Source organism: Manis pentadactyla, chromosome 3, assembly GCF_030020395.1.
Source record: "Manis pentadactyla isolate mManPen7 chromosome 3, mManPen7.hap1, whole genome shotgun sequence".
NCBI lineage: Eukaryota > Metazoa > Chordata > Mammalia > Pholidota > Manidae > Manis > Manis pentadactyla.
Genome location: NC_080021.1, coordinates 113,666,147 through 113,692,554, shown reverse-complemented (window position 1 = coordinate 113,692,554; position 26,408 = coordinate 113,666,147). Strand labels below are relative to the sequence as shown.

Genomic DNA, 26,408 nt, shown 5'->3' with positions numbered 1-26,408 from the left:
TCCACTACAAAACTACTAGAACTAATATTGGAATTCAGCAAAGTAACAGGATATAAAACTAATACACAGAAATCTGTTGCTTTCCTATACACTAACAATGAGATAGCAGAAAGAGAAATCAGGAGAACAATTCCATTCACAATTGCATCAAAAAGAATAAAATACCTAGGAATAAACCTAACCAAGGAAGTTAAAGACCTATACCCTGAAAACTACAAGACACTCTTAAGAGAAATTAAAGAGGACACTAACAAATGGAAGTTCATCCCATGCTCTTGGCTAGGAAGAATTAATATTGTCAAAATGGCCATCCTGTCTAACAATCTACAGATTTAATGAAATCCCTATCAAAATACCAACAGCATTCTTCAACGAACTGGAATAAATAATTCTAAAATTCATATGGAACCACCAAAGACCCCGAATAGCCAAAGCAATCCTTAGAAGGAAGAATAAAGTGAGGGAAATCTCACTTCCCAACTTCAAGCTCTACTACAAAGCCACAGTAATCAAGACAATTTGGTACTAGCACAAGAACAGACCCACAGACCAGTGGAACAGAATAGACTCCAGACATTAACCCAAACATATTTGGTCAATTAATATATGATAAAGGAGCCATGGACATGCAATGGGGAAATGACAGCCTCTTCAACAGCTGGTGTTGGCAAAACTGCACAGCTACATGTAAGAGGATGAAATTGGATCATTGTCTAACCCCATACAGAAAAGTAAATTCAAAATGGATCAAAGACCTGAATGTAAGTCATGAAATCATAGCACTCTTAGAAAAAAAAATAGGCAAAAATCTCTTGAACATAAACATGAGGGACTTCTTCATGAACATATCTCCCCGAGCAAGGCAAACAAAAGCAAAAATGAACAAGTGGGACTATATCAAGCTGAAAAGCTTCTGTACAGCAAAGAACACCACCAATAGAACAAAAAGGCATCCTACAGTATGGGAGAATATATTCATAAATGACAGATCCGATAAAGGGTTGACATCCAAAATATATAAAGAACTCACACACCTCAACAAACAAAAAGCAAATAATCCAATTACAAAATGGGCAGAGGAGCTGAACAAACAGTTCTCCAAAGATGAAATTCAAATGACCAACAGACATATGAAAAGATGTTCCACATGGCTAGTCATCAGAGAAATGCAAATTGAAACCACAATGAGATATCACCTCACACCAGTAAGGATTGCCACCATCTAAAAGAGAAACAACAACAGATGTTGGCGAGGTTGTGGAGAAAGGGGAACCCTCCTACACTGCTGATGGCAATGTAAATTAGTTCAACCATTGTTGAAAGCAGTATGGAGGTTCCTCAAAAAGCTCAAAATAGAAATACCGTTTTACCCAGGAATTCCACTGCTAGGAATTTATCGTAAGAATGCAGCAGTCCAGTTTGAAAAAGACAGATGCACCCCTATGTTTATCGCAGCACTATTTACAATAGCCAAGAAATGGAAGCAACCTAAGTGTCCATCAGTAGATGAATGGCTAAAGAAGATGTGGTACATATACACAATGGAATATTATTCAGCCATAAGATGAAAACAAATCCTACCATTTACAACAACATGGATGGAGCTAGAGGGTATTATGCTCAGTGAAATAAGCCAGGCGGAGAAAGACAATTACCAGATGATTTCACTCATATGTGGAGTATAAGAACCAAGAAAAAACTGAAGGAGCAAAACAGCAGGAGAAACACAGAACCCAAGAATGGACTAACAGTTACCAAAGGGATAGGGACTGGGGAGGACGGGTGGGACGGGAGGGATGAGGGGGGTGGAGAAAAGGGGCATTACGATTAGCATGTATAATGTGGGGGGAAGCACGGGGAGGGCTGTGCAACACAGAGAAGACAAGTAGTGATTCTACAGCATCTTACTATGCTGATGGACAGTGACTGTAATGGGGTTTGTGGGGGGGACTGGGTGAAGAGGGGAGTCGAGTAAACATAATGTTCCTCATGTTATTGTAGATTAATACCAAAATTTAAAAACTAAAAAAAAAATATATATATATATGTGTGTGTGTGTGTGTGTGAAAAATCTCAAATGAGGAAAATTGTGTATTAGGGAGATTTATTGATGATTTTAAATTGTTTTTACATTGCAAGTTTCTTATTTTTCTTTCACATCTCATGATTTAAAGATCACTCCCAAACGTTCTACATTAAAGTTAATATAAGCACTATGACAATCATTTTGAACAAAATACAGACTTTTCTGAATTTGGTTTCTTTTGTTCCTTTTTTGATTGTGTTAAAAAAAGCTCATAACAAAATTTGCCATATTTACCATTGTAGGTATACTGTAAAGTAATGTTAACTATATTCACATTTCTGTGCAACTGATCTCTACAACTTTCTTGTCTTGTAAACTAAAGTCTCTACCCCATTTTCTGCTGCCCCAGTCCTGGCAACCACAATCTATTTTCTGAATCTGTGACTTTGATTACCTTATGAAAGTAAAATCATGCAGTACAGATCTTCTTGTGAGTGACTTTGTATTACTTAGCATGATGTCCTCAAGGTTCATCCATCTTGTGCCATGAGCCAGGATTTCCTTCTTTTTTAAGCCCAAACATTTTCTTTTTCCATTCACCTGTCAGTCTACCTCTTGGCTCTTGCAAATAGTGCTGCAGTGAACATGAATGTGTAAACGTCTCTCAGAGACCTTGCGTTCATTCTTCAGAGACCTTGTGTTCATTCTTTCAGGGATATACCCAGTGTGGAATCGCTGAACTGTATAGTAATTCTATTTTAAAGCTTTTGAAGAACTTCCTTTGTCTTTTTAATGGGGCTGCTCTACTTCACATACCTGCCAGCAATGCACCAGGGTTCCAGTTTCTCCACAACCTGCCAACATTTATATTCTTTCTTGATAATGGCTATTCTAATGGGTGTGAAGTATATTTCACTGAAGTTTTGATTTGAATTTTTTTTATTGATCACTAATGTTGAGCATTTTTTCATAAGCATGTTGGACATTTCTATATCTTCTTTGCAGAAATGTCTATCCAAGTCCTTTGTCCACTTTTTAATTAGATTATTGTTTTGTTGTTACTGAGTTATACTTCTTTATGTATTCTCTATATTAACCTCTTATCAGATAAATGACTTGCAAATATTTTTTCAGTCTGTAAGTTGTCTTTTCATTCTATTGATTGTTTCTTTTGATGTGCAAATGTTTTTAACCTTGATGTCCATTTTTCTATTTTTGCTTTTTGCCTGTACTTTTGGAATCATATCCCATATATCATTGTCATAATACTTTTTAACACTTAATTGAAAAACATTCTTTAAGATGTTTATTGTTACCTGTTCGTCATTATTTCATCAATGTGAAGTAGAAATGAAATTTGTTAAGTTCAAATTTTCAGTGTACCTTTTAAAGTCTTAGGCCACTTACAGAATATTACACTTCTCTTACCTTGGTTAAAATCTAAAGAATATAGTACGATACTATGTGTGAATGTTGAATTACTTTACAGTGTTATGCACTGAAACCTGATGAAAATCTGCATCAATTTTATCTTGACCTACACTTATGTTAGTTAAAATGAGCGGCCCACAATTTGTATTAATTCCTTAAATAGATTCTGATGTTGAAATTTAACTTATATTCCTAATATCTTGATTCCTTTCTTAGCTTTTGTTTTTACCACCTTCTTTTCTAATATTTGATTTACCAGGAATTACTTTGTTTCCAGTTAGATAACACTCTTTAGTAACTAAGTACACGGTAAAAAGCTAACACTTTGGGTCAATACACTGCAATCTCTTCATTCCAGAGCAAGACTGTTCTATCGGAGTAATGAAGTTTTTTAATACAGAAATGTTGCTCTTTAAAAATTTTTTTAATTTAAAAGATTGTTTTACTCTTCGATCCCCTTCACCCATTTTTCCCACCACCACCCCATCTTTGGTAACCATCATTTCATTTTCTGTGAGATTGGTTTTGTTTTCTTTTGTTTTTTAAAACTCCTTACATAAGAGAGATAATACAGTATTTAATTTTCTCTGTCTGTTCAATTGCATATGTTTACTCTATGGCATGGTGGCTTCCCTGGTACATTTATTTTGCACAAGCCAATTCTGTAGATGAGTTAATACTGTAGAAAGAGGGGCAAAGTTCAGAACAGACGATTACTGACTTAAATCAAAATGGCAGTTGACACTTTTGAAGAATTTCATATACTTTGCTTCCCATATATAGATATCAATATGATGGACATCCTTACAACACCATCAATGGCTAAACCTAGACAAGATTATTCAAGAACCCCAGGACAGATACTGTCTCTCATCAGCTCTTTGGGATTTGTAAGTGCTTGATAAGAAAAACCACATAACATGCCCTTTCATGATTGCCATTCATAATTAAAAATCCTTTTTCTTTTTTTAAATAAAAAGCATGTTAAGTTACTTTAACAGATTACCTACTTATGTGGTGTTATATAAAATAGATCTTAGCATTTGTTTTTGTCTTTCTCTTTATAACAGTTCACACCAGCTGCAGGAAAAAATCAAGACTCTGCAAATACTCTTTCAACTCACGGCTCTGAAACATCACAGCTTTCTCAAGAACTAATTTGTGCTGTGTCTATACATCCAAAGGACACTACTCCTTATTCTAACCAACTACTAAAATCATGTGAGTATAATGGAGTGTAAAAACAAAGTGTAACAGAAGGAACAAAAAAAGGAATAGACTTATAAACACTGACAAGGGACTAGTGGTTACTACCAAAGGGGAACGGTTGGGAAGGGTGGGAGGGGAGGGAGAAGGTAATTAAGGGGCCCTATTATTCACAATCACAACATAGGTAGGTCACTAGGACACTAGTACAGCATGGGGAAGACAACTAATGACTCTATAACTTCTCTATACTGATAGACAGTGACCACAATGGAGGGCGTGAGGACTTGCTAATATGGGTGAATGTTGAACCACTGTTTTGTGTATGTGAAACCATCATAATATTGTATATCAGTGATACTTAGGACACTTAGATAGATAGATAGATAGATAGATAGATAGATAGATAGATAGATAGATAGATAGATAGATAGAAAGAAAATGGTAATTCATTCCATTAAGTGTGTCTTTTGAGGAACAAAATGGTTTTGAATTTTTAAATTTCTCATATCAATTGAGTAACATCAAAATGCAAATATTTAACCAGGCTGTGGCATTCTATATTTCGTCATGTAAATGCCATTTCTGACAGGGACCGTTGCAGATTTTTGTATCAACAGAATAAAATGTCTAGTTAATGAGATATTCTTCAATTTGCTATAATATTTGAATGACCACTGGATAAATTTTACCATACTGGGTAATGGAAAGTTTACAAAAGAGGATGTAGAACTAACACTGTGTCATTATTAAAATTATTTCCAAAACATTTTGAAATAGTTGAAGTAAAGATATAATTTTTTAAATCAGCACACAATAAAAGTCAAAAGTCAAATAGTAGAGGAGGATATTGGGGCATTTTGCATAGCACTTATCTTCACCCTTTATAACTTAACAACAGGGGACATTTTAATTCTCTGCACTCATGTTCTTCATCTTGGGGATGTGAATAATGATGCTCTGAAGAGTAATTAGTCTTAAAATCTGTACATATCTAAGATATATATTATATAGTATTGTCTCCTCTTACAAGTGAGAAGCTAATATTTGAAAATATTTAGTTACATGCTAGTAAGTGGGTAAGACAAGTCCTGATTGCAAATACAATTTTCCATCTACTGACCCTTTCCTCCAAACTCAGTCAATCTTGTTTCTTCTGTGAAAATAAAAATGGCTGAAAACAATATGTATCTTTGATGCACAGAAAACTGCTAAAATATAAAACATGGAGATGTTATTTAAGCCTTATTCTTAAGGAGAAGGAATTGTATCTTCCTTAGTTATTTTTAAATCTAGTCAGAGCAGGAAGGTGTGAAGAATTATGCTGCCCCCTTGAGTGGCTATGAAGGTGAATGAGAGGTCCTCGCCTCAGAAGAACGTGTAATTTTGTGGTGATTACACGTATAAAGGGACAACAGTCACAGTCTTGTAAAATAAATGCCGCAAGAGGCATACTGTGATACAGCACAGAAAGTAATAAATGCTAACTGGAAAAATCAGGAATGGCTCTAAATTAAGACAGAGCAATAGCCACACTGGACCTAGGAAGAGAAATACAGAGCTTAATAGCTCTAAGCATATTGCAAAAGGGCATTTCAGATAGAGGCATGAGAAAGGCATGGACACATGGAGTTATATTCCATCTTCAGACAACAGAGACTCGATGTGTTATGTGAGAAGTGGTAGCAGGTGCAGTGGAAAAGGGAGCTTAGCGGGTAGCTGGGGAAAGATCAGGTGTTGTCATGGGGAGCATAGAATGTAAGCTGTCGAAAAGGAGAGCCATCAAAATTCCAAAGTAGGGGGATGGTCCAGTCAGACCAGTGATCCCGAAAAAACTTACTAGCAAATGCACAGTATGCACATGGCATTAACTTAGAAACAAGTTCCCGTATTACTGGGAAAAACCACCTGAGCTGTTTTGTTAAATATCAGGGTCAGTGTCCTGTTAGTTTCAGGAATTCCACTGAGAGGATTTATGTGTGAAAAACACAGTTGTTTTAGATGGATTTTGACATTCTTCTTTCAATGTTGAAGTTCCAAGATTTATTAAATTAAAACATTTTTTAAACTTTTTAAATTATATAAATTAAATGATAAATAAGACAGAGAACTTACTTGGGATTAAAATTATGTTCACACTTTGTGGGAAAGAAAAATGATATACATATCTTTTTATGTACGTATGAAATCTTTACATGCACATAGTATGATCTTCAGTGAAAGCATGATTCGTATTATGTCTAATTATAAAGTTCCGGAGCAACGGTTTTTAGCACTGTTATTTCTATGATAAAGTGTCATGTAGATGGCGCTGCCTTCTTGCACTGGCTTGCACTTAGCCAATTACTATTACTTGCTTCTTTACTATTACTTGTTTTAAAATTCCCTTATGAATGTGTGTAATTCACACCTGTAAGCACATAACCCTCACCATTAAAATAAAGCTGTAGTTTTAAATACAAATTGAACTAAGTAAATTTGGTCACATTCCAACCTTGTATCTCAGCTCTATGTAGCATGTCAATAATGCTCCTTTATGCAGAAGTTTTTAAATTTTTTCTTAAGGTATCATTGATATACAGTCTTACGAAAGTTTCACATGAGCAACATTGTGGTTACTACATTCACCCATATTACCAAGTCCCCCCACACCCCATTGCTGTCACTGTCCATCAGCATAGTGAGATGCTATAGAGTCACTACTTGTCTTCTCTGTGCTGTACTGCCTTCCCCATGACCCCCCTACATTATGTGTGCTAATCATAATACCCCTTAATCCCCTTCTCCCTCTCTCCCCCCACCCCTTTCCCTTTGGTGATCGCTAGTCCCTTCTTGGGGTCTGTGAGTCGGCTGCTGTTTTGTTCCTTCAGTTTTCCTTTGTTCCTCACAAATGAATGAGATGATTTCCTTTATCAAGAAGTTTTAAGTCGGATAATGAATATTTAAAATGGATTTCCTCCTAATTATTAATTTGTTCCCTTGTCCTGATTTCTACTTTATGAATATGGAGAGTTCTTTTTTTTGTAACATTAGGACACAACTTATATGCCCAAAACACCTAAAGCCATCCTTGTGGGTTGGATAATGTTCACATAGAAATAGTTCTGATATGCATACTTAATACTTTCCTAGTTATCTGTAGACTCAGGTTCAGTGAAGAATTAAGAAGCTTAATTATGAAGAATTAACATAAGCTTCAGTATTTTCTCTTCCCTACAGGTCTTGAAGCAGTTGCGTGCAACCCCAGGATGCCTGTGAAGTGTCTAACTTCGAATCTCCTCCAGTCTAGGAAAAGGCTGGCCACATCAAGTGCCAGTAGTCAGTCCCACACCTTCGCATCCAGTGTGGAATCTGAATGCCACAGCAGTCCCAGATGGGAAAAGGACCACCAGGTTAGAGTGAGGTGTATCACCCCAAAACCAGTTATGCATGTCAAAGGAATGATAGAAACACTTCATATGTTTTTGTATAAATTCTGTAAGGAAATGTAAGTGTTACATAATGGCAGTCAAGGTAATCTTCATTTTCCTGTATATTCTGTCAAATTCTTTCGAAATATTTCTCATTGGGATATGAAATTATTCTTGCGTGATATATAATGAGATCCAAATTTTTTAATTTTTGCAGTAAATCAATAGCAATGTTTGGCTTCTAGGCATCTAGATAGATATCTTTTTAATTCCCTACCATGACACAGACATTAGCTTATGAGCTTTTTTTTAACCTGTATCTTATTTCAGAACTTATACTTGCTCCTACACTGTTTTCCACCAGTTTCTCATTTAATGGAATGGTAACTCTCCTGGGTCAGAAATAACTTGTAGACCACAGATGTAATGTAGGTGTGTCTTTAAAAGTATCTGTCCTAAGGAGATTGCTTGCTGAACGGATTTACTTCATTTTACTTCATTTATAGACTCTGTTTTTTACTTTTTTACGCTATTAAGGTTAATAAATACTAAAGCTGAGAGGAACTACAATTTAAAATTTTTATAGATTCCTTCATAGAATCCTGGTAATGTTAGACTACAATAATGGTAACACAAAGAATAAACATTCCCTTTGATCAAGTCATTTGTGTTCTATTTTCTCCTTATTCTTAATAATATGAGTTTATTCATTATTGTTGGGTATTTGAATTTTAGGAGAAGGTCAAATTATTTTTTATTTAAGTCAGGGTTTCTTGGTCTTTTTTCTTTCTCTCCTTAAAGACTGGTCTGTAGGTAAGATATGTCACAGGGTAAACCAACCAGATTTCCATTCCTACTACTATTATTTCACTTCTTCTCTATTCAAGGAAGCATATTGTATAATATTTCAAACTATCCACAGCTTCACCTTCTTCCTCCCACCTCTGAACCTGAGGAAAGCAGTGATTGGATTATAGTACTGCTTTCAGTTCAGTGAGTTGTAATTCAGGAATTTTCATTTGCTTCATGACTAAGTACTCATTATTATTATTACTAAGTCAGTAAAGTGTAATTTTCACATACCAAAAATAGGGACTATTAGAGTTTACTGAAGACGCTCTAATTGAGTAATCTTGTAAAAATCCTCATGACCATGCACCAGTTTGCAATATTAGGTACAAAACTCTGGTCACACAAGCCCCTGCAGATGTTTGGAATTCAAGTTTTTTAGGAAAAGTATTTTCTTATCAGTGCATCATCAATTCATCTTATTGACCATGGATTTTAACTCCTGGTTTGTTTTTCTTTTGGGTTTTTTTTTTTTTTTTTGGTTCTTCATTTTAAATTACCATTTGTTTAGCTTCATCCCATCAGCTTGGTTTTTCTTATACTTGTAAGAAGTGATGCGTTTACATTAAAATATTTTTGGTCTATAATTTTCCATTAACTATATTTTAAGCCCGGTGCATTTTGCATTTCAGAATAATCATCCATACCTGCCTTGCAGAGCAGATACATACATAATACTGCCTTATCCCCAATTTTGCTTGAATATGTTGCCTGTTATTTTGGTCTATTTAAATGACATGTAATACACTATGAAGTATATATTATAAAAGTTGATTTGAATTTTAAACCAGTGTTTCACTCAAAATAATGTACATAAACGTACACTAGTTTGTATTGCTTTTTAATTCTGTTACCGTTGTTTTGTTCCACTGAAAAGTAGGTATGAGTTGCATAATATTTTATGAAGTCATTTATCCCACCTAAGTCAACAGAGGTTTTAAAGGTTAAGGAATCTCAACTTTAGGGTGACATAGGTGAAGGGGATAGAGAGGCACAAAACCTCAATCATAATATAAATTATTCACGGGAATGAAAATACAGCATATATATCTTTCTGTTGACAGACAGTAACTATACTAGCTGGGGTGAGCATTTTTCTTTTTAAATAATGTAGATAACTGTCAAGTCACTATGCTGTATACTTGAAACCAATAGACTGTTGTTTATCAACTACACTTCAATTTTTTAAAAAGGCAAAAAACAAAAAGAATCTCAGCTTCACATAACTAAAAAGTTTTTTCTCACCTTAGGAAAGTGACAATACACTGGGCTCCACAATGTTGAGCTGGAATACAACTGAAAAGCCTTCATGTCCACATTCTACAAATGCCACCCAGAGCCAAAGTTTCAACAGGAAGGATCTTGGGTTAGGGCTTTCTGCCATCCACAACAGCAGCGCTGTTCCCTCCTCTGGGAGCGCTTTTGTGAACTTGGCCAAAAAATGCTTCTCTGGGGAGGTTTCTTGGGAAGCAAGAGAACTGCATCTAAATATTAAGATGGACGCTGACACAAGGCAGTCTGGTTTGCACCAGTCACATCAGTGGGCTGTGGATTCTGGTGACGTGACTGAGGAACACCTTGTGAAAAGAAGCTTGAAAAGAAATTTTGAGTTAGTTGACTCCAGTCCTTGTCAGGAAATTATACAGAATAAAAAAAATTGTACAGAGCATAAGCATAGTAATGAAATGAGAGGTTGTTGTGCAAATCAAAGTACAGGCTTAACAACTGACGTCCAGGACCTTAAGCTATCGGTATATACAGGTCAGCGAAACGATGGTGTTAATAAGAAAATGGTTCATTCTTTTACTGATAAACAACAGACACCAGAAAAATCACCTATCCCAATGATAGCCAAAAACCTCATGTGTGAGCTGGATGAAGACTGCAACGAGCATAAGAAGAAGGACTACTCAAATTCTAGTTTTCTATGTTCTGATGATGATAGAGCTCCTAAAAATATTTCTATGGACTCGGATTCATCTTTTCCTGGAATTTCTATAATGGGAATTCCATTAGAAAGGCAGTCCTTAGATCCAGATAAAAGCATCAAAGAATCCTCATTTGAAGAAGCAAATATTGAAGACCTACTCACCGTATCACCCAGATGCCAGGAAAGTCCCTTGCAAGAAGGTGATGAGAATCCTGCTGCCCAAGACAGTAACCAAAATACGTTAGCTCCTTCTTCGGAGGGGTTGGAAATACGAGCCTTCTCTAAAAGAAATGCTGTAGCTTTCCGAAGTTTTAACAGTCACACTCATGCATCCAGTAACTCAGAACCATCCAAAATGAGTATTTCTTCTTCACAGGCAATGACTCTTTCGTGTGCTTATAGTGGCTCCTATCCCATGGCTGTAAGCCCTATCCAAAAAGGAAGATCCTATATGCCACATCAGGTATGTTACCACTTTCTAACACTCTGTGTTTTAGGGTTCAGAAAAATAAACTGTTAAGGCCAGGCACTTGCCTCTCAGCTAGATTATATGATATTAATCGTGTATTTCTGCTTGCTGGGCATTTATGGATAGTTGGAAATCTTAATGCAGGAAAGCAAAGCTGGCAGTAATGTTTGTTCCTAACCACAATGCTTCCTTCATTTGTGTTGCTCTGTATACTTTGACATATTTTCAGTCACATGTTTTCATAATTACAGTTGTATATTTTCACTTGATCCCAGTGACTGTGAGATACAAAGTTAAAGTCCACTCCACTTCACTGCCCTCTAAGGACATACTTAAATGTCTCTTGTCTTTGTAGAAAAGAGTTGAAGTAGGTGTATTTCAAATCTTATTTTGTTTTTATTTTCTAAGCCTTTGTTTTAATAAATCCAAAGTTTTCCTTTTTTCTTCCTTTGGAGAGACATTATAATATAGAAAGTATAATAAATAGGGTTACAAGACTTGGGTTTTCTATGCAGAGCCTCATGAGCGACTTAGAAACCCCTCTCCTTCATAGCCAGTTTCCCATCTGTCTGTAGAGAGAACGGTGTCGGCCCTACTGGTCTTGCAGAGCCCTGTGAGGCAAAATATGTTTAAACTTTAAATGCCGGTTAGCATAAGAAGTTATTTATGTGTAGTTCTGTTTTATGTGTTGTAATAAGAATGTAATTATTTGTCATCCACAGCCTCCCTTGGTGACTGCCCTTAAGCTTGTATTAATCCATGCTATCAAGAAATTTTTCTTGTGGGTTTTTTTCGTTGTTTCTTGCATATCCAGATCTTACTGAAATAATTGGTATTATCTAAGCTATTGATTTCATTAGATATCAGGACTTTCCTTCATTATAATTAGTTATGAGTCTATTTTCAAAACTGATCATGGATTTGAGTATATCTTTAAGGCCCAGGAACCTAGCTTTTCTTTGGTTTTATCATTTCTGTTCACTATAAAAGGCCTTAAGATGTTTATTTCCTCTTAAACTCCTTTTAAATTAGAAGACCCCAAATCAAATCAAGTTAGGAACTCCATTCCGAACCCCGAAGAGCGTGAGAAGAGGGGCAGCCCCAGTAGAGGATGGGCGAATCCTAGGGACCCCAGACTACCTGGCACCTGAGCTGTTACTCGGCAGGGCCCACGGTAAGGCATGTGTGTCCTGAGTTTTTAAGTATTTGCTATCACTATACTTGCTTTTTTTTGAGGTAAAATTGTTTTATATTTCTTTGGTACTCAGACTACCTAAAGTAAAAGAAAATGAACTTGTGGACTACTGTTCTCTCACATATATGGCAGTTATTATGGGAAAAGAAAACAGGCAGCCGTTTGTTTTTTCCCTTCTGGTTCAGCCTCAGTGATGCAGAGAGGCCCCACCTTCTACCTGCTCTGTTATCTTTGTCCTAAATGTGTTCTCAGGTCTGCTCTACTTTGGGCTCCTGCAGACAAAGTTGGACCAAATTGGGGTTTGGTCCCCAGAACCTCTTCCTGTTTAGAGTTTACTCTCACTTTCACCCTCACCAGCAGGGCTGAGCCCGAAATGAGCCATCATTCCAAATGCAGTATAGGAATAAAAGGATGGCCTTTTCACCTGCCTTCTTTTCCCCCTCACTCTGAAGAATTGTCCCTGCCCACATTCTGAGCCGAGCTGTATTGGTTTCCTAGGGCCTACTGTAACAAACTAGGACACGCTGGGTGGGTCAGCACAACAGAAATGTATTGCCTGACCATCCTGGAACCTGGAGGTCTGAAGTCAAGGTGTCCACAGGACCGTGCTCCCTTTGAAGGCTGCAGGGGAATCCTTCCTTGCCTCTCCCTGGCTTCCGGTGGTTTGCCAGCCATCTCAGCATCCTTGGCTAGCAGACACACCGCCCAGTGCCCCTCTGCACACAGCGCTCCCCGTGTGTCTCTCTGGTTGTGTGGCTGTGTTCTTACCCGGCCACCAGGCGTATTGGCCCAGGGCCCCGGCCCCCCTCCAATAGGACCTCATCCTAACCTAATGAGGTACATCTGCAAGGCTCCTGTTTCCAACTGCCACGTTCGGTTAGAATCCACCTGCTTTTTTCAGGAGGACATAATTCACCCCATCAGGAACTCTTCTTCCCCGCCTTGATGTCCATTATTCCCCTTGTCTTTGGGCTCCTTTGGTGGCCATCTCTCTCATCTTTCCCTCCCCATTCGCCACACGTTCTGTTTTCCTTTGCTGCCTCTCCTCTTAAGCCGAAAATAAGTTTCTACTTGTCGTCCCTTCACCACCTAACCTCTCCAAGGTTGCCTGTTCTCTTTGCCTGATGATTTTGGCTCTGGCAGTCCTGTTGTTGCCATTTCGTGAAAACGTTTTTATCAGTAACAGTCACCATTGGTGTCCTTAGGGTCATGTCAGGCAACTGCTTCCCAGCCTCATTCCTCTTAGCCCTGCAGCTCTCCTCAGCTCCTCCCTGCTCTCTGCGAAACATCCACATTCAAGATCCTGCCTTCTGCCTTTTTTCCCTACACGTGCTCCCTGTTAATCTCATCACTCCCATGGTGCCACTTGTCACATCTCTGGATGGTGCCCAGATATCTACCTCTAATGCTGACTTGCTGACTTCCTCCAGGCAGCAGTGTTCTGGGCACTGGGATGCTGAGCCTCGGGACTGCGCTGGTTTTGTCTAGTTTGCGCCTCTCACAATTTCACCATCTTTGTAGTGACACAGTCATTGTCCCTTCATTTGGGCATTTAAGTCACGTCAGTTACAGCTCTGAAGTGTCTGTCCTCACCGTGTTACCTCTGCCACATGCTCCATAGGAACCTCGCCTTTCCTTTTCATTAATGTAACAGCTTGCTTTCTGGCCCCTCAATGTCATTTTACTGTCTGTAAGCACTGCCACCAATTTGTCCTCTTAATATGTAACACGGTTCATGCTGCTTCCCTCCTTGAAACACCACGGAGGCTCCTTCCTACCTGCGAAATGAAGTCCAGATTACTGGCCTTGGCGTCTGAGGCTTAGCTCTTACACCAGCCTCATCTCTCAAAGAAGCTCTTTACAGGCTTCCCATTCCACTTTTTAGACACATCTAGTTTCAGATTTTCCTTACTGTGCACACATGTACTTTGTTTAGAAAAGCCAGTCCCCAGTCGTCTTCCTGTCAGGTTTCTCCTCATCTCATCATCAGTTCAAATGCCACCTGTTCCATAAAGCATGCCTTGATCAATTATGGAGAATTAGTTATTCACTTCCATACTTTATTAAAACTCAAATAATTTACATCATTCTACCTATAATTAGTTGTTATATTTGTTCCCTCTACAAAAGCTTAAGAAAATTTCTTAAGACTATAGTGAGTTTTCCTTCTGCTTAGCACGCAGGAGAATTCCTTGGCAGCACTCACTAAGCCTTGGGAATAATCTGCACAGTGTTGAAAGTTGACACCTTTAGTACAAGTAAGGTCCTCTGGGCACGTGACTGGTTTTTGTGCAGTGTCCCTTTTGCCAAGTCCCAGACTTGCCAACTCATTTCCTTTGTATTATAATTTCCATTTCTCTTAACATAGATACAGTGTGAAAGTAAGATTCAAATTTAAAGATTTACTTTACAGCACCTTGATACTGTTCTAGGGGGACATCTAGTTACCTCAGCTGTCCAGTGGTGTATTTTTAAATTTTTATTTTCTATAAAAGTAATTTGATACATAGCTTCTAAAACAAAAAGAATGCAAAGAAACTTAGAGGAACAATTTAGAAAGCAAAAACAAAAACAGTTCCCTCCTTGCTACATCTTACCCCAAACGCCAGGCCCCAGGGGCAGTCTCTTCAGCTATTCTCTTTCTTCGGTTGACCTACTTGTAAAGATCGTGCCGAGACTTCTGATGCCTTTGCTGGTGCTCTGCCTCAGCCGAGCGGACTGAGGAACTCTGGCCTGAGTTTCCCATAGCTTCTTGTGTATGTACATGTCTGTTTCGTCTCTCTTAACTCTGTATTGAAGTTATCTGTATTGTCTCAGAGTAGGCCGTTTGCTCCTTGGGGAAAGCTCTTTGTGTCCTCATCTTTGTAATCCCTTACATCTGGCATAACACCTAGTGTCCAGTTCAATGGGTGGTGTGACAATGAACTCATCATGTTAGTGCAGTGTACCTAACTGCTGTTTTCTTCAATGCAGGATTTCTGGCTTCTGGTGAGTGAGCATCTCCCTAAAGTAATATTGCAAAGCACATTAAACTGAGCAAAGTGTAACCAGATCACATTGCATAAAAAGCTTTTTCCCTTTCAACTCACTCATGAAATACAAAAATGAGTATCTTATGTCTTCTGAGCAGAAAGACATCCAGAGAAGTTGTTCTTCTCCATGAAAACAAAAACAGGCAATGTAGCAATTCTTTATAGCATTTAAAGGTAGCAGAGAATGAAGATACAGCAATTTTTATTGCAGCCTAGGAAATAGGCTTGATAAAAATGTTAAAATCAGCAGCTACAAAAGGGCTTGATATTTCCAAACCATTTTGTTCCATTATTATTAGAAAATAGAGGTAAAACAGTATCAATATACAAATTACAGAAGTGGGTTTTGAACTAGAAAACCAGTAGTATAAGACAAGTTTGTTCTATTTCTCTGGCTAATGATATTTATTTGTTATGATTTACCACAGTATGTGATCTTATTAGACTTCGACTCAAGTGTATGTGTGTGTGTGACAGATCCTTGGAGAAATCATGTATGTTATTGACATACATACACTTTGGCTGAGCTTGGAAAAGGGTCCTAATTTCTAACATAAGTAAAATAAATAAAAATGTTTTTGTCCTGATTTCTTCCTACTTTTTTGTTATGCGGTTATATTATCTAATCCAGTGGGATAACTCCTTTCTCAGTGCTGCTTTAAAGGACTACTAACTGAAGTGGTTCATATGTTCTTATACTGATTACTCTAGTAATAGAAGCCTATAGACTATTTGCATCTTGTGTTTCTTAGGGAGGATGGGAAAAGGCACTCTAAATGCATGCAATTCTTTTTCCTAATGGCAGATTTCACAATGCAGATTCCACACTTTAAAACTACCTATTTTAAAAATGGAATGGTGGCAGCTGGTTAACCACAGTCGTGAATTTTGTGAAACTGATTTTAAAGACTAATTTTCAGGAAATTGTAGTACTAGACTGGAATTCCTATTCTAATTTATATTGAAGATAATCAGTTTTAGACTGAAATTAACCTTTGCTTAGGAAACACTTCACTCATAGAACTAAATGAAAGCATAAACCAGATTATAAGGTCATATTTAAAAAAATTGTTTAAACATCTTTGTATATAAAGGATACTTCCGATAAAGATTTTATTTAGAAATCAGTTCTACTATTAAGACCTATCTCCTAGTTACCTCCTCAAACCATAGTTTAAGTGAATATGTTTTGTTAAATGAAGTTGTCCATATTCTTAAAAGGAGCAAAGCTACACTAAAACAGTGTAAGGCTTTCCCTAAGTTACCACGTATCCTCGAATTCGGATAGATGTTCCTACCTCATCTCATACCTTTGTGAACAAGCAGTGTACAGAATCATCTAAACATTACTGTTTCCTGACTTGAAATTGAGAAGTACTGTATTTTAGAGAAGAGTCTGTAGATTAAGTACATTCCTTGATTATGTTTTAGGATTTAGAATAAGTAAGCATAATATCACAGGTTATTATAATAAGTGACAAAAGATAGCTTTAACTTTTCTTTAACCAGCTGTGTAAATGCTGAACGTGTTGGAAAACAGAGAAGGGAAGTAATTGCCACATTACTTAAAGGAAGGGCATTTGGCTTTTTGAACGTTATGAAGCTAGAAGAAGGTCTGAGGAAACGAATGCCTTGATCAAACGTTTGTAGAAAATGCTTGCAAGCTCAGCTACTTCTTCCTCTTAAATTCCAGGTCCTGCAGTGGACTGGTGGGCACTTGGAGTTTGCTTGTTTGAGTTTCTAACAGGAATTCCCCCTTTCAATGATGAAACACCACAACAAGTGTTCCAGAATATTCTGAAAAGAGGTGATTCCTTTTCTGTTAAGATAGGTTCTTTTACCTCTGTGTATTATTGTCCTGAACACTGGTTAACAAGCTTATTTGTATTTGTAGATATCCCTTGGCCTGCAGGTGAAGAAAAGTTATCTGAAAATGCTCAGAGTGCAGTAGAAATACTTTTAACCATTGATGATACAATGAGAGCTGGAATGAAAGGTAATGTTTTGTGTTGAAATGAACCCTTTATTTACCCTTGATTTGTTTCAAGGGGTGAATATTAATAATGGTATCACGTACTAGTACAGTACTGCAGATGGCTCACTGCCTTTGGCTAAAAAATTTTTCAGTTTATTTTTGCCCTCTAGGTATACACTGATATACTTGCCCTTATTCTGCATTAAAATGGGATTTACTGCAGTCAGGTTGTGATATTCACTCATTGAATTTTATTAATCTCAAGCAGGGACCTGAAACAATCTTGTCAGTGTCTTAGGTTTTTCAAAGCCAGATAAAATTAACCATTGACAAATACAGCAGATGTTTTTATCACAACTCTTTTTTCTAATTTCTTACTGCTTCATTTCTGATGCCATTATTGGTTGACACATACATCAAGTGCCAGGTTGCCTCAAATAAGACAAATTTGGTACATTGTGACCCATTCAATGATTTTTTCCAATGCAGGGGGTACATAAAACTCCAGTTTTGCAACGAGTGAATCTCATTAGCAGCTACCTTAAAATCCTTTTTCTAACAAGGCATATAGAGAGAGAGAGACAAATAAGCATTATGTCGTAAATATATTCCACATGAAGTAGAAATGATTTTGTACATACAGAAAAATGAGCTTTCGCTATGTGTCACTTGCATCAGCTTCAAGGTGTTCCCTCTAGTAAGATCCAGTTTAGTGATTTACTTAACAGATCCCACAGAATGACTGCTAGGTGTCAGGCAATGTTGCTATGGGCGGTATCCTAGAGATGAGCCGACTCAAACCCCTGTCCTCCTAGAACTGTCTTTCTAGTAGGAAGACTTTAGTAAACAAATACTACCGTGACCTCCTGCCACCTAGTGGTGAGTACTATGAAAAAAGAAACCAGGTCAGAGGATGTGAAGCGGTGGCAGGAGAGTTTTGACAGGGAATGGCCAGGAAGACCTCTGGGCAGAGTAGGATTTGAGAAAACAAGCCTGTGTAAAGTCAGAGTGCAGACTTTTGAAAACTCAGCTCTAAAAATTACATTAGAAGAGTGGTCCTCAAGTGGCGTGGTTTTGCTCCCCAAAGGACAGTTGGCATTGTCTACAGACATTTTTGGTTGTCACAGCTGTTGGTGGTGCCTAGTAGGTAGCGGCCAGGGATTCTGCTCAGCATTCTGCTATGCACAGGACGGGCCCAAAGCAAGCGGTCGTCCAGGCCCAAATGTCCGTTGTGCCCACGCTGAGACTCTGTTGCTTAGAGAATGGCTCTAATGTACTATCGTTTGCTCAAAGTAAGTAGAGACAGAAGAAATGCATTCTTACCAGTGACCTGGGATGTTTGTTTAATGAACAGTTTACAGAGTGAACCAGATGCTAGGGGTATTCTTCAGTTAATAAACAGTTGCTCCAGCAACTATTTAGTTCATCTTAAACTAGAATTAAAATTCCTTTGTGAGTTCAGTTTAAGTAAACGGCTATGATGAGGGTCATAGAACATCACATCACATCGAGATATCACAGTTTTTAGAGTCACTGGTCACTGGTATGAGTAACTCTAAAGTAATCCATGCTCAGTTACTTATTTTGAACAATTAGGAGACAGATTCTCTGGATGTGAATTATTTTTGCTATTTGATCATTTATCACGACCAGTCTTTTAGTTGAGGGAAGAACCAAGTTGTGAACATTGGTTGCCAACCTGTCGCCCCAATACATAATTCTTCCCTGCCTGTGTAGTCTTCTCTCAATATGATCTGTAAATTTGATTGTGTGTTTTGTGAGGTTTTTTTTTCGAACAAATTAATGCTTTAATCGTCACTTAATATGTTGCCAATGTCTTTATCATTGTCTTGTGAAGTGAAGGGTTGAGGAGAGAAGAGCTTATGTCTAGCAACTAAATATCACATATGATCAAAAGAGTGTATTTTCATTTAGCAGGTGGAAGGAAATAGGAAAGATGCCAGGTACTGAACATGTAGTTAAACAGGTGAGCAGAGGTGAGGTCTTTTAAGTGTAGCCAGACTGCTCAATAGTCAGTGTGTCATAGAACCGCAAGTGCATGAAGCCGCAGAAGCCAGAGACCCAAGAAGAGGCTGTGTCAGAGGAGTCCTCAGTGCACGTGCGGAGCTCACCATGAGGAAGGAGGGAGCAAAGGGAAGGCGGCGGGGTGGGTGGGGGATAGGGGACGAATTTCCTGCTAACGTTCTCTAGGGCAATGGATAGCGCTAAGGATTGCAGAGATGCACACATGCGTCAAGGCCTTGGAATGAGAAATGGGACATTTATCCTGGAAGATCAGTGGTGTGGAGGCTCTATGGGGGAGCAGGAAGTGAGCCAAGCTCTCTTCTACCTCAAGTCAGGGACTGTGTGAGAAAATCGAGGCACTGAGAAAGCTAGGCTTCTGTTAAGGCAGATCGTTCACTCGTTTGACAAATACAGACCAGGCACCTGTCATGTGCCAAGTGATACACAGAATGACTGACAAGTGTGTGTGCTGTTGTGAAATATGTGGTTGAATACAGAGACATTAAATAAATGTCTGTGATGCTGGCGTATTAATAAAGTAGGGTGAGATACGTGAGTTGCTCTCTTCCTAATTCCTGTAGAACATTAATTGCTTAGGTGATATTGTCATAATGTGGTTTTGTTTTGTATTTTTCCAAAGAACTAAAACATCATCCTCTCTTCAGTGACGTAGACTGGGAAAATCTGCAGCATCAAACTATGCCTTTCATACCCCAGCCAGATGATGAAACAGATACATCCTATTTCGAAGCCAGGAATAATGCTCAGCACCTGACCGTATCTGGATTCAGTCTATAACACATACATTTTTCCCTTTAATCTAACCTGTCTTATTGAATAAGCTAGCAAGCTTACATACTCCTTAATACTAGATTGATCAAAGAGAAGAAGATCATTAATTTATCTGGATCACTAAAATTTTAATGTAACAACTTCTACAGAGTTAAAAGGCCATCAAGAATATAACCAGTATGTTATCTTGTTCTCAGAGCTGTATATAGGCTTCCAAAGCTATTTTCTTCTTATTTTGTTACTGCACTTTATGGAAATTAATGTATCAATAAAAGTAAAATGATACCACCTGTTAGAGAAAGCGTGACCTTGAGCTTGATTTTCTTTCACTTCTCTTGATTTCAGTTAACCCTTCAGTTTAGTGTTAAAAGAACAAAATCACATGGTTTTATTTTAATGTAATGTGTACGATAGCCGTGAGGGCAGTTATTGAAGGCTGCAATTGTGATTTCCAGCTCAAAATTGTGACTGGAAAATGGCATCACTTGGAAGTGTAACTCTTTTGGGGAATGAGGAATAAACAGAGGACTAAGGTTTAGGTTCCTTTACTACAAATATAGTTTTGTGGCCTTGACTGCTCTGGTGCTTTCTCTGCAAAACCTGTTTGTTTAACATAGTACAGGGAAGCTTCTGTGTGATTCACTGTAGCAATTTTAACAGCTTGTTCAATTTTAATGAAAAATGTAATGGCTTACATCTTTAAAATAATTCGTCTAGAACATGCAGCATTACTAGAGACAGCCTGATCCTTAGCAAAAAAAATAATTTGCTTAAATGAATAAATTGTACCATATGTCAAGTATGTGGTCTGTCAACATCATTCCTTTATATATACACGGTAAGATTCGGCTCCATGGCTCCCATCTGGAATTCACTGAGGCTTTCAGCATTTTTACCCTCCAAAGGAACAACATTCAAATGTAAATTTCCTGCAAATCTATTAAATACTATTCTCCCTTTGGCAGATTCCTTAATGGGACTGTCCAGGACACTAAACTTATCAGGGACTTGCAACATTACTAAATAATTGGGTGAAACACAGTGAGCGAGCCTATTCCCAGTACAAGAACCTTAAGTGGAAAAGTGAAAAAGTTTGCAGTTAAATAGACCTAGGTCTGCCTCAGTAGTCACCTGGAATACTGCGTGCTGTAAGGGTGTTTACAGGGAGTAGGTGACTTAACTAAACTTAAACCCTTAATACACCAGCCAATGTGTGGGTTCAGACACTTGCTAGGGAAAACCTGCGACAGAATAATAGCGGAAAATGGACTGGTCCTGAGAGTTGTGTCTGCGTGTGGATAAGCATAAGCCTTTAAAGAGCACTCACTGCTTCTGCCAGTAGGAATCTATGCATCTGTTGTGTTACACAATTTTTATTAACAGAAAATAATTTTCTCCCACCTCCACTAAATGTTAAATAACTACAGAAAATATGTTTGAAGAGGCAGCTATTTATACTGGTGTACCTCTGTCAGAATTAAACAGGATGAAGTACATAGCTCACATAAAAGGGGTTTCATAAGTGATCATTATTTGAACCCTAAGTACTCTGCTACTTCTTAGCATATTTATCTTAATTTGGGGTTTGGGAAATGGGTCACTACATAAAACCTTGCCATTATTCTCCAAAAGCATCCCGAAGGACATTCTGGTCTGGTCACTCAGTTTGCCAGAAAGACCTGATTGTTAGCCAATTACAAACATGCTGAGTCCAAAAGGTTGTGCAAACATGTACTGTCTCCACCAGGTCTCCTTTCAATTCATACCAAACCAGTCATGTATGGGTCATTCTTGTAACTGTGGAAAATGTACTGGCCAGGGCAGTATTTGAAAGAGGGAAACTAGAAAGCTATTGAACCAGCCCACCTGGATTCTCGATATATTTTAGGGGTAGAATCAATGGTACTTCCTGATGGATGGTAGGAGGAGGATGACAGGACTGGAGGAACCAACTCTGACACCTAATTTCTGACTTGAGCAACTGGGTCAATAGTGGTGCTATACCCTGAAAATGAGGGGCAGGATTGGTGGGCACATTAAGTTTGACATGTCTGTGAGACATCCAAATAAAGAATTCAAGAACCCAGTTAGACTTCTAGACAGCAATGGTGAATTTGAATACATACAGCTTTATTTAGACTCAGAAACCCTTCTAAAAAGGGTGGCATTTTTTAAGACAAACCAACATGGTAGCTTTACAATGTGTCTGCAAATTTTGTGGCATTATTTCCACAACAAGTGGAATCTAATTCCCATTCTCTTGCATGTGGACCAGCCTTACTGACTTGCTTCTAATGAAGAAAATGGTAGAAGTGACTGCACAGGTTAGAAAGGGCAACACAGCTTCTGCCTGGCTCTCTCCTGGGACGTGCACTTCGGGAACCTGAGCTGACATGTCAGAAGCCCTGCTAGTCTGAAGCCACCATACTGGAAAGACTACGGAGAAGACACATAATACACAGAGATGCCCTTGGAACCCCAGCTATGTCAGCCTCCAGTTGGCCTCCACGAAGCAACTGCCAGGCATGCGTTTGGCGTGCATTCAGATGGCTCCAGTCCCCATCCTGCATCGACATATACCGTGGAGCCCTGCTGTGCCCTGTCCAAACTCTGGACCCGCACAATCCATGAGCACAATAAATGGCTAGTTTATGCCACCAAGTTTTGGGGTAACTTGTTATCCAGCCAGAGTAACTGGAATAACCCACACGTACTGAGAATGAAGAGGACACACAGCAGAGTTGTGGGAGGTGGTGAATAATGGGGGAGTAGTGAAAAACCTAGGAAAGGAAATCATCAGTGAGTCTTGGAGAGTGCCAAAAGTCAATCCGATTCACGGAGTGAATGGCGTCCCAAAGGCTCAGTCTCAGGCGTGGATGCCAGAACATCTCAGAGAGTGAAAAGGGCTAAAATACTTGAATTCCAGTCACAAAGCAGATTTCCAGGTCCCTCCCCAACTGCACACACCCTCTGACTGCCCCTCCCCGACTCCTGCCAATATTGTACTATTTTTTCTCTGTATAGGGAAGGCAGAAGGGATTCCAGCCACAGTTGAAGGCAGGGTGCTGTGCTGCAGACCTTCGATTTGCCCCTCCAGAGCCTGCAGCCAGTCCCGAGAACCAAGAGCTCTCTATACAGGTCAGGACTCTGGCTGCAAGTGTCAGAAACCTAACTTACACTACCTTAACTAAGAAGGGAAATCTGTTAACCCATGTAAACAAACTGTATAAAGAGATGGGTAGCGTTTTCAGAGTTAACTGGATTAAGGGACCTGAACCCAGTGTTCCTGACTCTTGGCTAAATAATTAGGTCTAGATGTTGTCCTTATTATCTAAGATTCCTCCAAGTGGCAGGATGTGTGGCCCCAGAATCTCTAACGTGGTAACCTTACGGGCTATAATTCAGGGAGAAAGAAAATGCAACAATAACGAGATACCACTGCATACCCATCCACATGGCTGAACTCCAAAATACTGACAAACCAATTACTGACAAGACTGGACAAGAACTCTCATTACTGGTGGGAATGCAGAGCAACACAGCCACTCTGGAAGACCTCGGCAAGTTGCTCATAAAACACATTCCAGCAATTACGCTCTTTGGTGTTTACCCAAATGAGTTGAAAACTTGATCACACAAAAACCTTCACCCAAGTGTTTATAGCAGCTTAACTGCTATAATTTGGAAGCAACCAAGATATCCTTCAACTGATAAATGGATAAACTGTGGTACATCCATGCAATAAAATATCCAGTGCTAAAAAGAGATAAGCCTAAACCAGGAGTCAGCAAACTATAGCCCTTGGGCCAAATCTGGCTCCCTACTTATTTTTTCAGTGATGCTTTTTGAAACACAGCCATAAAAAATATAAAAAGAAGTGAGCTTCAAAACTGAAGGAACAAAACAGCAACAGACTTACAGACTCCAAGAAGGGACTAGCGGTTACCAAAGGGGAGGGGACGGGAGGGAGAAGGGGACTGAGGAGTATTATGATTAGTACACATGGTGTGTGATCATGGAGAAAACAGTGTAGCAGAGAGAATGCAAATAGTGACTCTGTGATATCTGACTACACTGATGGGCGGTTACTGCAATGGGGTATGGGGGGAGCACGATAATATGGGTGAATGTAATAACCACATTCTTTCATGTGAAACCTTCATAAGAGTGTGTATCAATAATACCTTAATAAAAAGAAGTGAGCTTCATAGCTTTCATCTCTATGAAATTACATGGAGAACCTCAGTTGCTTGTCAAGTGAAAGAAGCCGATCTTCAAACGCTACTTACTGTAGGATCCTAAATATGTAACATTCTAGAAAAGGCAAACTGCTCTCTCGCCTAGCTTCATGAAATAAATCCAGAAGATAACTATGATTGCCTTGCTTAGGGTCCTACACCCATCCCTGGAACTGGCACATGCCCACTACCATGCCTTTGGGCGGGGCAGGAATGGGCATAGCTCATCTTCCTTTGGCAGCATGACTGGACTCCCCTGATTAGTGGAGGAAGGTGAGACCTCCAAAGGGGGGGTGTGAGGGGACAGAGGGGAGGGTGGTGGTATCTGGAGGAAAGGATGCTAGGCTGAGTAAGAGAATAACAGTGGCTACATCCTCATCTGCATTATGTATGTATTTAAAAGTTGTTTCTAAAAAGGAAAAGGACATTTGTCACTTTCCAGTTTATAAAATGGGGTATCTTTGGGAAGAAGGATTCACCAAGAGCCACAAAGTCAGTGGGAAACAAGGGTTGAGAAACAGAAAAGAAAAACAAACCAAGAAAGAACTTATGAAGGGGGCATTAATGGCCAAAATATATGGCCTTCCCTATCATGCATGGGCAACATTAAATTTATACAATGGTATCTATGTAAGCTGGATAACTTTATTCTTTAATATGTTTATACACAAAGCCATAACTATGAGACCCAGCTCTAAGATGGGAGGGAGTGTCCTGTGTGCACTCCAAGAAAGGTACTGCTTTCTGATCAGATAAGGTTCTCGGCCTGCCTGGGGTGTAGACACCAGACCTAGATGTACACCAGCCATCTGGCATGCATGAAGACAAACCCACACACTGAAGATCATAGAACAGAAAGAAGGTTCCTCCATGTAGTTTCTTGGCTTTGTAGCTCATTTCTTTTATATTTTTGGGACTGTGTCCCTAATGCCATTCTGGAAGCACCTTATCAGCCCTAGACTTTCTACCTCCAGACTTCTTGTATATGAGAAAAAAAACAAAACTTACTGTGGTCAAGCCACTGAGGTTAAGTTTCAATTACATGCAGCAGAACACCAATATCTTAAATGATAGAAATAGCTAACATTGCTTTTACCATTATCTATAGAAGTTACAAGTAATACATTTGCATTAAAGACACAAAACCTCACCACCAGTTGCCACCTAAACCCAACTGTGGGCATTTATGATGGCTGATCAGAGGTGCGCTGTGTCTCTGTGGGAAGCTAGATATCTGGCAAAAGAACTGAAACCAACATCTTAACTGGATTAATAACATTCTCAACCAAATGCCTAAATGAGTTAAACTTCATTCCAGTTTCTGATTTTACAAAATTCTATGGAAAAACATGGCTTTATTTTGAAAACAGGCACACTTTATATGAACTCCTACTCTTTATTCTCATTTAATCCTTAGTATATAATCAGTGCACTTCTAACAGGAACAAGTAATAAAAACCATATCATTTCTCATTAACCTTTTATTGTTAACTTAGTTTTACAGTAAAGAAACAGAAAAGAAGTAGATCATTTAAAAAAATACCATAGCTGTCAATTTAAAACTGTAAATGAGCTTCCTGGTAAAACAAAGTAGTAATGCTATAGCCTATAATTACATTTTTACTTGTATATATAAGAACTGAGTGCAAAGTGCTTTTCAGAGTGTAAATAAGACTTTGGAATAGGATATAAATAGTTATCCCTAAGAGTTAGTTACCCCCAACTGCTTGTAATCAATCACAACTGCCTACATTCTTCATTTGCATTTTATTTATTGAAATACTAAGAGAAAAAACACAATTTTCTGATACCAGATACCTGATTTTTAAA

General features: G+C 38.5%; 1 protein-coding gene across 8 annotated transcripts in view; it reads left to right on the top strand.

Annotated features, from left to right (window-relative positions):
• Nucleotides 1-21,139, top strand: part of LOC118924086 (serine/threonine-protein kinase greatwall-like) — a 44,202-nt gene extending 23,063 nt beyond the window's left edge. For 3 of the 8 annotated variants that reach the window (XM_057498314.1, XM_057498319.1, XM_057498320.1), the window contains 8 exons: nt 4,241-4,347; nt 4,528-4,678; nt 7,883-8,055; nt 10,173-11,315; nt 12,354-12,495; nt 17,242-17,355; nt 17,443-17,544; nt 20,189-21,139. In XM_057498314.1, the coding sequence (XP_057354297.1) occupies nt 4,241-4,347; nt 4,528-4,678; nt 7,883-8,055; nt 10,173-11,315; nt 12,354-12,495; nt 17,242-17,355; nt 17,443-17,544; nt 20,189-20,346 (2,090 nt within the window). In that variant the 3' untranslated portion in view covers nt 20,347-21,139. Of the gene's footprint in view, nt 1-4,240; nt 4,348-4,527; nt 4,679-7,882; nt 8,056-10,172; nt 11,316-12,353; nt 12,496-17,241; nt 17,356-17,442; nt 17,545-20,188 lie in introns of those variants that run through there. The other 5 variants (XM_057498315.1, XM_057498317.1, XM_057498316.1 and 2 more) reach the window with 5 other exon arrangements.
• The last annotated feature ends 5,269 nt before the right edge of the window (nt 21,140-26,408 follow it).